Raw genomic sequence first — 12,967 nt, 5'->3', positions numbered from 1 at the left:
GGTGCGAGTGGCAGGAACAGGCCGGGTCGGGCTGGCGACGCGCACCGTAGACTTGGTGCGGGTGGCAGGAACCGGCCGGGTCGGGCTGACGACGCACCCCGTAGGCTTGGTGCGTGAAGCAGGGACAGGCCGGGCTGGGCTGACGACGCACACCGTAGGCTTGGTGCGTGGAGCAGGGACAGGCCGGACCGGGCTGACGACGCACCCCGTAGGCTTGGTGCGTGAAGCAGGGACAGGCCGGGCTGGGCTGACGACGCACACCGTAGGCTTGGTGCGTGGAGCAGGGACAGGCCGGACAGGGCTGGCGATGCACCCCGTAGGCTTGGTGCGTGGAGCAGGGACAGGCCGGGCTGGGCTGACGACGCACACCGTAGGCTTGGTGCGTGGAGCGGGAACAGGCCGGGCTGGGCTGTCGACGCACACCGTAGGCTTGGTGCGTGGAGCAGGGACAGGCCGGACAGGGCTGGCGACGCACCCCGTAGGCTTGGTGCGTGGAGCAGGGACAGGCCGGGCTGGGCTGACGACGCACACCGTAGGCTTGGTGCGTGGAGCGGGAACAGGCCGGGCTGGGCTGTCGACGCACACCGTAGGCTTGTTGCGTGGAGCAGGGACAGGCCGGACTGGGCTGGCGACGCACACCGTAGGCTTGGTGCGTGGAGCAGGGACAGGCCGGACTGGGCTGGCGACGCACACCGTAGGCTTGGTGCGTGGAGCAGGGACAGGCCGGGCTGGGCTGGCGACGCACACCGTAGGCTTGTTGCGTGGAGCAGGGACAGGCCGGACCGTACTGGGAACACACACCACTGGCTTTAAACGGGGATCAGGAACGGGCCGGACCGGACTGGCAATACACCTCAGTACCTCTCGCCGTGCCTCTACGACTTCCTTCCCTCCTCTCGCCAATGGCTCCCGTAACCCGGTGGCCTTCTCTCCTCGTCTCCTATTTCGCCCTGTGGCAGCCTCCTGCTGCCCAGTCGCCACGCCGTGTGCCCCCCCCTAAAAAATTATTGGGGGTGCCTCCCGTCCGTCCGACGATGGCACTGCTGACGCCGCTGCTCCTCTCCTGCCTGGGTCTCCCCCTTCATAGCCCTCCGGTACCGGACGGCCTCCTCCTCGGTAATCTGCCCCCAACCGAGGAGGACATCCACCAGCGTCACCTCCTGCGTTTGTTCCTGGACACGCTGCTTGGTCGTTGTATGGTGGGTTTTTCTGTCACGATCGTCTAGTAGCGAAGTAGACCAAAGCGCAGCGTGTTGCACGAACATGATGCTTTATTTAATTAAAGTGAAACACGAAACAACAAAACAAATAACGATTCGTGAAGTCCACAGTGACAATGACTGACTAGGAACAAAAACCCACAAACACCAGGTGAAAACAGACAGTTTAAATATGGCTCCCAATCAGAGACAACGAGCCAACAGCTGACACTCGTTACCTCTGATTGGGAGTCACTCAAACAAAGAAATACAACAACCTAGAACAACCCAACCAAGAAACAGAACACAAAGAAACGAACACACCCTGGCTCAACATACAGAGTCCCGGAGCCAGAGCGTGACAACGTTTGACTAGTGTTTGTCTGAAGAAGGCACTTAAGTCCGAACACATCCTGACATTACCATGGAAATTGGTTTTCATTTGATTGCGTAAATTGACAGTTATGGAATATGATTCAGCAAGGAATTACGTTGAAAGGCCAAACCGCTAAGCCCTGTGAAGTATGGAACACTTTGCTCATGGTGACATTGGCTGCTTCTAAAAAACTGTTGCTTTGTATTAGCTTCTGTTGTTGCCCGCTGCTTTAGTCGTTAAAAGATACATTTAGGCAATATTTTTAAGCAACAACGACACAGTTACGCAGCAGCAGCTTAAGTTTCCAAATGGGTATTTCTACTTAGTTCAACATGTTTGGTATAATTAGTACTTCCTCCTCAAGCCCACAGTAATATATACCTTCACATTACAATTCTGAATGGCACAGAAATCACTTTATTATTCTCAGCGCTCACTATATTTGTATTTAGGCTTCAGAAAACCAATCAATCACTGTTTGAACCACTCCATATTGTGACAGTTTGACTCAAGGTTTAGACAGAATGCTTCCCTGCTCGGATGTGGGTTGTCAGGAAAAATGTAAAGCGTGACAAGAGAAAATGTATGCCTTGAAATATGTTTTTCACAAAAATTGAATTGGCTAAAATGATGGGACCCAAACAACATCAGCATACAACTGGGATTGGGACTCGTAATATAGAAGACGCAAATTCACCGAATATCATAAATAGGGTACAGAGTTTTTTCTGGTCGGGTCACGTGGTCAGGAAAAACTGACCATGTGACCAGACCTAGTGTTAATCGTAAATAATCTATACATACCACGCCATTGACAGACAGGAGCTGGTCCCCTCGCTTCAGGCCCCCGTGCCTCTCAGCCAAGCCCCCTGGGATGATGCGGGAGATGTAGATGGGAGAGTTCTGCTCCTTGCCGCCCATCACGTTGAAGCCCAGCCCCTCCTCCGTCTTGGGCAGCTCCACCACCCGGGGGTGAGAGTGACCCTCGCTGGCCGCAAAGGCTGCAACTGTGGCCTGCAGAGAGAGACAGGAGAGAGGATAAAGATCAGACCATTATTGGTGTTTTCAGCACTAACTCCATGCCCTATTCCACCCTATTCTGTCAACCACACAAAGAGATTAGATAATGACGATACTAAGTGCATGGACTGGGATTGGATTTCCCAACAGCCAAATAAACTTTCCCATCCCCAAGAGCAATGGAGAAACAAAGTGTACAGACTTAAATTCACTCTGTGAGTGGGACCTTCTGACTTCTCTCTCTAAACGGGGCTTAGAGACGTTCAGTAGGGCTGAGAATAATAAAGTGGTGATGTATTGTATAGCCATGTGAGAAGTTTTCTGGCTCTGTAAGAACATGGATTTATCACATATCTGTTGCAGCTGGAGAAGAAGAAGCGAGATAGCCTTCACCCCCACTAACTAAATCTCTGTGAGCCTGCTTCACTAAATTCCACTGGCTTGGGATGGCTTTCAAGTTCTAGACAAATCTTCTTCTCGCCTTGTCGTCTGAATACAAAGCTTGTTAGCTCAGCCTGGAAAAGGAACAGCAGATGTACTGAGAGACAAAGGCTCATCACCACAGGTGCCGGTCTGTCAAGTCTGCCTCATTATTATTATTAAGCAATACTTTCTCAGGAAACTGCAGCGGAAAAAGGCCTCTGTTTCAAAGCTTGGCGGATGTGGATCCAAAGTTTTCCCCAGCAGGCGAAAGCCCAAAGGTTTGAGATCCTCCACTCTTCCGGAATCACTTTCCGGCCCCCCTCCCCTCTCTTTCGATCTCTCTATCCGTCTCTCTCCCCCACTGTGAGGCACTGTGCTCAGTATGCCACCACCACCTCTCTGGCTCGCGGCACATCCACCTTCACAAGTTTATCTCCCTTCCTGGGAGGAAGAAACAAGGTGGCACATGGCTGCCTCCTCAAAATGCAAAAAGCGTCTGGGGCGAACCAAACTAAAATTACAGCTTACTGGGAAATTGCCCAAGTAATGTCACAGTACCGAATGGAAATTACTTAATTTCTACAAACATTTTATCATCATCAGCCATCAGTTCAGCTCAGTCTTTACTCTGGAGCACCATAGCCTAAGTGGTCTCCCATCTCTGGAAGATAAAATATTAAAACCCTCAGGCCAGGAATTACAGTCTGGAATTTATTAAATTAACTGGGTAATAAACCTAATCAAGTGCTCATGTTCTCAGGTGGAAAACATTTTAATTGGTAAACGCTCACCAGCAACAGTGCAGCAAAGGCATCTAAAATAACATCTACCCCGTTTCGCCTCAAGATTGCTGGTGTATCAAGGGATCCCTGCTTTTCAATAGGACTATAACACGTTTTTTAGGCTTCCAATTTCCTAATTATTAAAGTGATTAATGTGAAGTGCTGCCCTTCAGGAGTTTGGTCAGCGATGTACTTGGAGACAAGGCTGATGAAACGAGCACTGGCTCAGCTAAACAGAAACTCTCAGGAGGGCGGCACTTTCAAAAGCAGCGCACCATCTCATTTCGATGTCATCGATTGAAATCACTCCCATGGGCGCGGAAGCCAGCGAACTGAGTTTGTGCTATGTTAATTGCTGCTCCGCTAGTGGCTGTATTTAATATGCTTTTGAAAAGATTGGTGATGGACAAGGACAAAGCTGAAAGGCACTTCATGCTGTTGTCATTGCTTTCTTGTGTAAACAGTGTCATATGGACAATCTGTATCAAATTCACCTCTGCCGATTGTCTTGCTTTAACACTGTGAAGTACAAGCCCCAAGGCCTCTTTTATGAATTGTAAAGTAGTTTGATTAGGCCTGTCTACATTCTCTCTTTCAAAACAGCCTTTGAATAAGCTTTGAAAATAAAATGATTTGTTTATGAATATGTACTTTATAATGTTGAATCGGGACCTTGAATATTCCACAAATGATGGATATTTAAAGGGAAATTGAAAAGGACACGCTGCTGTAACAGCATACCATCAACCGCAAAACCATTTGATCTGAGCAGGCTAGAAAGAGAATTTTGATATTCTATCAACATCAGATACACTGGTGTCCTTCAATAGGCCTAAGCTATGTCCTTGCATACCTTTCATCCAAGGTGGAAATGCACAACACAATCCACAGTCTGATTAAAGTTGTAAAAAAGGTTACCACGTTTACTACTCCTTTAGAAAGGGACTGAACCATAGTTGAGGTTATAGCAATGCTCTGCATTGCAAACTGTTTTGCAGAGCATTTGCGATTGAAGAGATGACGTTTCGCTGACAAAAAAGAGCCCTTTGGAATTGTATTCCACACCGGGCCTAGTTATGTATTCATCCTGCTTGCCCAGTGTTGTCAATCTATCTGTGTCCTATTCCTCTGTGTGCCCAGAAGATGGGGGCAGCAGTCTCTGGAAGGAGCAGCCAATTGTATCAGTCAGTCTGCACACCTCCCTATGTTGCCCCATCTCTTCTTCACTCCCTCTCTGATGTATTGGTAACACTGGGAGAGAGGACTGAGATGCACTCCTCTCTCTCTCATCTCACCCTCCCTCTTGATTCCCTCTTTTCGTGTCCCCCTTTCACTGTTAGATGTCTGATTTCTTTATTCTCCTCCACAAAAGAAGCTCTCCTCCGAAGGAATATGAACGAGTGGTAGCGGAGGGACTCATTGGTAGAACTTCTCAAGTGTTTACATCCAAGGTGTGCTAATGGGTAATTCATTGTACACCAAACCTGCTCAAGTCTTTGATCATCTGAAGGAGACATGATGGCTATTTATGTATCTAGGCTACATTGTATATTTCAGCCTCAAGTTTGGTCAATACAGCTAAACCAGTCTGAGATTAGAGTATGTTGCTCACCTTCGCTGTAGCCCGTGCCTGGTACTCCGGACAGCCATTGACTGTGATTGTTTCATGCATGTACTGGTATACCTGAAAGAGAGAGAAAAATGGACAAAAACCATGAGTGTATTTTCTTAGTACTTTTTGCTGCTACATTTCTCCAAGTCTCTTGCATGTTCAATCCATGTCATAGCCTACCAATTACCAAGTCTGGTAGTCTAAGAGATTTGATTTCTATTCAAACCTGTTTTTTTAGATAGTTTTTTTGCAAATACCTTCGTAGATTATGTAGATATTCATTGGATTTCTTCATCCACCTAAAACCACCTTTCACTGTTAATAAACTGGACATAATTCTGCACCTGATTCTACTGCCTCCTGCTACTTACTGCCCTTAAGGCTGCTCAAACATCTGGTCCCTACGACAGTTAGCATCAGCAAACAGTGGTGCATCGGTACAAAGTACAAAATACTCATACCACACTGTGGTGTGGCGCTACTAGCCCTTGAAAATTCCTCTCATGCAGGTAACACATGATACTGAGTAATTAAACTGAAGAGAGTGGAGTTTGGAACAGAGTAGAGAGTGGAGTTTGGAACGGAGTAGAGAGTTGGGTTTGGAACGGAGTAGAGAGTGGAGCTAAGACTCTTGGTACTGTAGGTGAATTTCCAATGAGGATTTCCCCCAGTGTTTTCCCAAAAAGCCTCAGACTTTTGTGTTTCCAGCTCCACGGCCTGGCTCCTGGTACTCACTGGGCCATGGCCTCAGTGGACCTGCCCTGACTTGGGGCCAAGACCGCTGGGGCTTTTCGCCATCATTTATATGTTGAACAAAAATATAATTCAACATGCAACAATTTCACTGAGTTACAGTTCATATAAGGAAATCAGTCAATTGAAATAAATTCATTAGGTCCTAATCTATGGATTTCACGACTGGGCAGGGGCCCACCCACTTGCGAGCCTGTGGGGTGAGTTTTTCCACACAAAAGGGCTTTATTACAGACAGAAATACTCCTCAGTTTCATCAGCTGTCCGGGTGGCTGGTCTCAGACGATCCTGCAGGTGAAGAAGCCAGATGTGGAGGTCCTGGGTTACACGTGGTCTGCGGTTGTGAGACCGGTTGGACGTATTGCCAAATTCTCTAAAATGACATTGGAGGTGGCTTATGGTAGAGAAATAAACATTAAATTATTTGGCAACAGCTCTGGTGGATATTCCTGCAGTCAACATGCCAATTGCACGCTCCCTCAAAACTTGAGACATCTGTGGCATTGTGTTGTGTGACCTTTTCTTGTCCCCAGCACAAGGCGCACCTGTGTAATGATCATGCTGTTTAATCAGCTTCTTCATATGCCACACCTGTCAGGTGGATGGATTATCTTGACAAAGGAGAAATGCTCACTAACAGGGATGTAAACAAATTTGTGCACAACATTTGAGAAAAATAAGTTTTTTGTGCATATGGAAAATTTCTGGGATCTTTTATTTAAGCTCATGAAACACGGGACCAACACTTTACATGTTGCGTTTATATTTTTGTTCAGTAATACATAACAATGGCTAACTGTGAACGATGTTGAACACCTTTTTTGATTATGAAGAGGTTGCTGATTCTGCTCTTTACAAGTCCTCACTGTCAGCCCTAGCTATGGAAACACAATGTCCCTAGTATAACATAACGGTGCATATACACTAGTGTAACTCTGGTGTACAGTCGAAAAGCAGTACTTTGTTTTTCAGCTTAGCAACTCTTTGATTTCCAGCATTGAACACCATGGCAGTATCTTGGGGCCTTATTCCAGGACACCTCTTCCACATTTACAGTGTTCTACCCTCCTCTGAAGAGGAGTCAGCATTATGAGCCAATGGAAAGCTTTCAGGTGTAAAAGAGCTATTTTGAGTCGTTTCTATACAGAATATGACATACTGTATCAACACCATTTACAATAGCACCCCCAGTGTACAGTATGCCATTATTACACCTTCCTCTGGTGATCCAACAGAAACAACTAGAAACATTATGAATCCTCTGATTAGTGTTGCATTGTTGAACATTACATGAGACATTGGCCTAAATCCCCATACGGAGTCATGTAGTTGTTGATGTGACTCATTTTAGCCCACATCCTTCTTGTTCTTTAGCCAAGATGCTATATACATTTTCAGTGCATTGTTTTTCATATAAAGATACAGCATCCATCCATCATTGTGAGCTTGGTTTAAATACACTTAAGATGTTTGAACTGTTGTGTATTCAAGGTCTCAGTGGACGCCTTGCAGCGAGCCAGGATAATTGTGTCTAGGAAACACATGAATAACAATAAAGGTCAAGCTATTTCAGTCCGTAATTTGCTTAACTATATGCACAAACATCCACTAGTTTAAGTGCAAATTGGATTTACCACTAACTACTGCTGAATTATTCAACGAGCAAACCAAATTAACTTGTAACGTTTCAAACCCTTCTTAAAGAACAACATTGACTTTGTTTTTTTTCTTGTGCAGTGAATTGAAAACTTTTTCGTTGTATTGTTTTTCTCTGGAATGGACACTTACAGGAATTCTAGTCATCAGCTCACACCTCGGTATGTCTCTACTCTCTACAAAGGAGTGCAACTGTTTTCTGGGCTCAACCATCATTCAATATTTCTGTATGATGAGCTGGAACAAAACAAAGGCCCTTGCTCCTTTACGACTTCAAAGTGCTTCATCTGTGCTTCAACAATAAAACAAGTGGTTTGGTGTAGCCTACGTATATCCCGAATATCCTCCGTCTCTGACTGATGAAAAACAAAGTCTGTTTGTTGATATGAAAATAAAAGAATAACCTCAAGCTCACAATTCACACCAACAAAATAAAGAAATTGTATTTTGTTCTCAGCAAGCAGTTCACTTACAAAAATAAGATATTGGAGCTTTTTAGACTGACCTTAATGAACCCAGTTAATTAATGAATTTAACCTTCTGTTCCGATAATTCAGTGGGGGAAAATAATCTCCAATAACATAAAGAAAACAGTCGCAACATGGAACAAATTGCTGTGTTCTTTTTACCGTCAGTTGATGTTGTGAAGCTCCAGGGAACATACAGTGAGAGAGTGAGTGAGAGAGAGAAAGAGAGAGAGAGAGAGAGAGAGAGAGAGAGAGAAGAGACTAACCTCCTGCCAAATGTATGACCATATTAGAGACACATATTTCCCTCAGATTACAGCGATCCACAAAGAATTCTAAAACAAACCCAATTTTGATAAACTCCCTTATCTACTGGGTGAAAAACCACAGTGTGCCATCACAGCTGCAAGATTTGTGACCTGTTGCCACAAGAAAAGGGCAACCAGTGAAGAACAAACACCATTGTAAATACAACCCATATTTATGTTTATTTATTTTCCCATTTGTACTTTAACTATTTGCACATTGTTACAACACTGTATATATACATAATATGACATTTGAAATGTCTTTATTCTTTTGAAACTTCTGAGTGTAATGTTTACTGTTAATATTTATTGTTTATTTCACTTTTGTTTATTATCTACTTCACTTGCTTTGGCAATGTTAACACACGTTTCCCATGCCAATAAAGCCCTTAAATTGAAATATAATTGAATTGAGAGACAGATGGAGAGAGAGGAGCGAGTGAGAGAGATTTGAAAGACTTGCACTCCTGAAGGCATCAGTTCTACCCCACTCCCCCTCCTGTTGCTATGCATCCATCTTTACCTCCGTCCTCTACTTTCCTCCTGAATATACTCTCCCTCTCTCTTCTAACACTCCGGTTCACTGGGAGTTCACCATGGCAGGCTTTCATTAACCCAGATCTATTTCACCTCTGTAGAAGGCTCACTGTGCTTGACGGGCTGGGGGCTACCAGTCTACCGTCAGCCTTACGAGGACGCCACAATGCCTGATTGTGGAGAGAGCTGCCCGGAGGGTGCCTGGCATGACGCGTGTAACCATGGCTCCCCGACAGTCTCCCTCTCTCTACTGAGTCAGGGAGCAGAGAGCAAAATGGGGGAAGAGATGAGACAGAGAGAGAGAAAGAGCGGTTGAAGAGCTCTCCTTCTCCTCTCTCTAGCTGACAGAGTTTAAAGGGGTCATTCGGTAGAAGCGACACAGTATTTAATAACTGTTCATTCACAGACCTCCCTTGCTCTGTCTGCATGACACAAAAAGAGACTATTAAACGCACAGAGATAATTAAATGAAGTGGCTTTCATCCTTCAGCAGTAAATGCAGTAAGAGGCAAAGGTCCGCCCTCAATGGAGCGGCACACAAATCCTTTCCTTTATATGAATTCAAAGTGAGACCCTTATACATATGCACTATTCCATTATCATCCGGCTACTACAACTCTATGATCACATAATTAATTCAGTTCATTGGAATAGACTATGCTTTTTCTTAGCAAGGAAAAATTACCTGCATTGTTTTGTGACTAAGAAAGTCATGATTCGATTTCATGTGTGGTTGAATCGTTTGCTCGGGCCTCTCGGATGATTCTCATCAGGACCAGTTCTTGATATGCATAACGCTTTAAGTCAAGCTAACAGAGAAGCTGGAAATCATCATAAAGTCCATCATTTCCAGCTGGTTAGCGCTCCCAGTCTTCCCTGGTGTCCTTCCCTTTTCATCTGACGACTCATTCAGGGACTTTCCCCGAGCTCCAAGATGTCATTGATAGACATGGTTGGGAAGAGCGACGCTCCTCCTCAGTCCATCTCTCTGTCATTGGGTGTCTTCCAGCTTAGCAGGCATTTCCATCCCCCATCATTTTCCCCTATCAACAGTTAGCCAGCTAACCCCCTCACCCATAGCTAGGCTGATTCATGTGGCTGTAAATTCTATTGACACTGTGAAGAAGGTTTTCAACCGGATCACCTTTGTGACTTCTACAGTAGAGACATGATCAAGCTACCCTGGTCTGTGGGATTCTGTTCATCAGACCATGAAATGAGCTTCCCCAGCAGATATGAGAGGAGGGGAACAAATCGAATTGCTCAGTTATAATACCTGGTGGCCGCAACTCAATGCAGTATAGGTCATCTGCATTAATGAAATTACATGCAGGTGAATCCCAATACAGCGCAACAATAGAGGGCTCTGAAGCAACCTTCCTGTAATAGCTCTCTCAACTACAAAGACTACACATCTGCAGACATGCAGTACAGAACAGGGGTCAGAAGAGGTCAAATGTGATTACGATACGATTAGATCACCAATGTAGCTCAAAGAGGCTCAACAGTCTAGTCCTGCTATGTTAGGGTATTAAGAGCGAGCTGCAGGAAAGTGTTTTACGATTCTCGTCACTATCCATAGTCTGGGGAAAAAGGGTGACATTTTAAAATTAGCGTGTGCTAGAAAAGTGTGCACAGGGGTTGTGACCGTATGCTGGATTGTAAACACATGCGACACGGCAAGCATGGCAAGGTATTGCTCAATTCACATAAATGCCATGTTCTCTGGTCTTCCATAGAGACATGGGAGCATTTATTGTCTTGGGAGGCTGTTAATCTAGTAACCACTAACGTGAACGCCACAGTGGAGTACCCAGCTGTTGAATGTTGCAGCGTAACAGCATGTGCTGATAATGATCTCAGTTAGTAAACATTATCATGGCCATAACCACTCATCTTCCCCCTCTAGCCCCTCTAGCAGTCAGACCTCTAGGAGAAAGAGCCATTCTGCACCGTGGCACTAGTGTCAGCTCACACAAGGACGTCATTGACTGGAACCCATGGCCGGTCAGCCTCAGCAACCAATCCAAGCTGATCCTCTCTAGTTTCCCTGGTGACTGGATGTGTTGTTGGTGGTTGAAGTGTTTCTCTCGCTCTTTCCCTCTCAATGGCCAGCTGTTTTAAGCTAGTCTGTAGGGTGCTGCATCGCTGCTATTCCTGGCAGAGACATGAAGCCTCCCTACCACCAGGCAGCACCAGGCTCCAGTGTCTCTGCCTGACTCCCAGGCCAGCCTTCTCTCATCCTGCTACTCAATGAAAGGGCCAGTCCTCTCTGACATTTCCTACTAGAAATGTATGCACGCATGAAATGTATGCACGCATGACTGTAAGTCGCTTTGGATAAAAGCGTCTGCTAAATGGCATATTATATTATATTTTAGATGACCTCAGTCTGAGTATTGATGGCCCTCTTACTCTTCAGTCTGTGTGTCTGAGTTGACATAAACTAAGTGGAGCCTACCCACATGTACATATTACCTCAATTACCTCGACTAACTTGTGCCCCTGCACATTGACTCTGTATCGGTACCCCGTGTATATAGCCTCCCTACTGTTATTTTATTTTACTGCTGCTCTTTCATTATTTGATATTTAAATTTTTTACTTATCTATTTTTTACTTAACACTTTTTTCTTAAAATTGCATTGTTGGTTAAGGGCTTGTAAGTAAGCATTTCACTGTAAGGTCTACACCTGTTGTATTCGGCGCAAGTGACAAATCAAATTTGATTTGATTTGATTTGTGGTCTGTCTGGAAGAACAGCCCTTGAAGTCTACATTGTTGTGTACAACACCATTCCTATTCTATTATTTCTAACTTTCTTTGCAACTACACCCTTTAAGACATTAGATTTGACTAGGATAGCCACATTTATTTATTAAAAAGAACCATCTATTAAAAAGAACCATTAACCTGTGGTTAATTTCCCTGTGTTGGCAGGGGCAAAAGGAACCTGAGGCAGTGGGGCCATGGGACCGGGGACTCGACTCACCTCTCTAATGGCTGTGCAGAACTCACTCTGCAACACCATCTTCAGGGACTGCAGCTTGTGACCGGGGATGTCCCCGGACTCCTGTAGCTTCTCCAGCAGCTCGATCGCCCTGGCCACATCTGACAGAGAGAGAGAAAGAGAGACAGAGAGGAGAGAGAGGAGAGAGAGGAGAGAGAGAGAGAGAGAGAGAGAGAGAGAGAGAGAGAGAGAGAGAGAGGACAAGAAGGGAAAAATGAATTACATTAATATTGAATTACATTAACAGCAGAGCCCTGAGAAAGACACCGGTGTGAATCGATATAGAGGATAACGGAAAAAAAACTCAGTCAAGGCCAAGGGGAACAAGAAAGAGAGAGAAAGCAATCCCAGCGTCGTTTGCATTAGGCCTGCTCCATGCATGAGAAAATGGGGGGCGGACTTTCGAGGGAGGGAATCGTTCCGTTCAAAGCGAGCGATTTCCGGCAGGAGCGGTACCGTGGGCATTAGATCCTTTTAAAACAAGCCCATGACGCCCTAAGTTAAAGGCTTTGACTCCTGTGTCTAGTAAGGTCTCCACCCCTAATTATCATCCCCTGAATAAGTCCAGGGAGTAAGGCAGATTACTTTCACACTCTTAGCGACAAACAGGAAAAATGTAGAAATTACAGTACATTTTAAATTTACATTTTAGTCATTTAGCAGACGCTCTTATCCAGAGCGACTTACAGTTAGTGCATACATTATTTTATCGAACCCACAACCCTGGCGTTGCAAACGCCATGCTCTACCAACTGAGCTACATCCCCTGCCGGCCAAATCCCTCCCCTACCCTGGACGACGCTGGGCCAATTGTGCGCGCCGCC

General features: G+C 45.4%; 1 protein-coding gene across 3 annotated transcripts in view; it reads right to left on the bottom strand.

The window, feature by feature from the left end:
* Positions 1-12,967, bottom strand: part of lin7a (lin-7 homolog A (C. elegans)) — a 57,919-nt gene that overhangs the window by 25,383 nt on the left and 19,569 nt on the right. For all 3 annotated transcript variants that reach the window (XM_045221500.1, XM_045221498.1, XM_045221499.1), the window contains exons 2-4: positions 12,126-12,244; positions 5,413-5,484; positions 2,380-2,589 (exon numbers count right to left, since the gene is read on the bottom strand). In XM_045221500.1, the coding sequence (XP_045077435.1) occupies positions 2,380-2,589; positions 5,413-5,484; positions 12,126-12,244 (401 nt within the window). The remainder of the gene's footprint in view (positions 1-2,379; positions 2,590-5,412; positions 5,485-12,125; positions 12,245-12,967) is intronic.

Source organism: Coregonus clupeaformis, chromosome 7 (genome assembly GCF_020615455.1).
Source record: "Coregonus clupeaformis isolate EN_2021a chromosome 7, ASM2061545v1, whole genome shotgun sequence".
Lineage (NCBI taxonomy): Eukaryota > Metazoa > Chordata > Actinopteri > Salmoniformes > Salmonidae > Coregonus > Coregonus clupeaformis.
The sequence above is the reverse complement of the archived record's forward strand: the minus strand, read 5'-3'. Positions and strand labels throughout refer to the sequence as shown.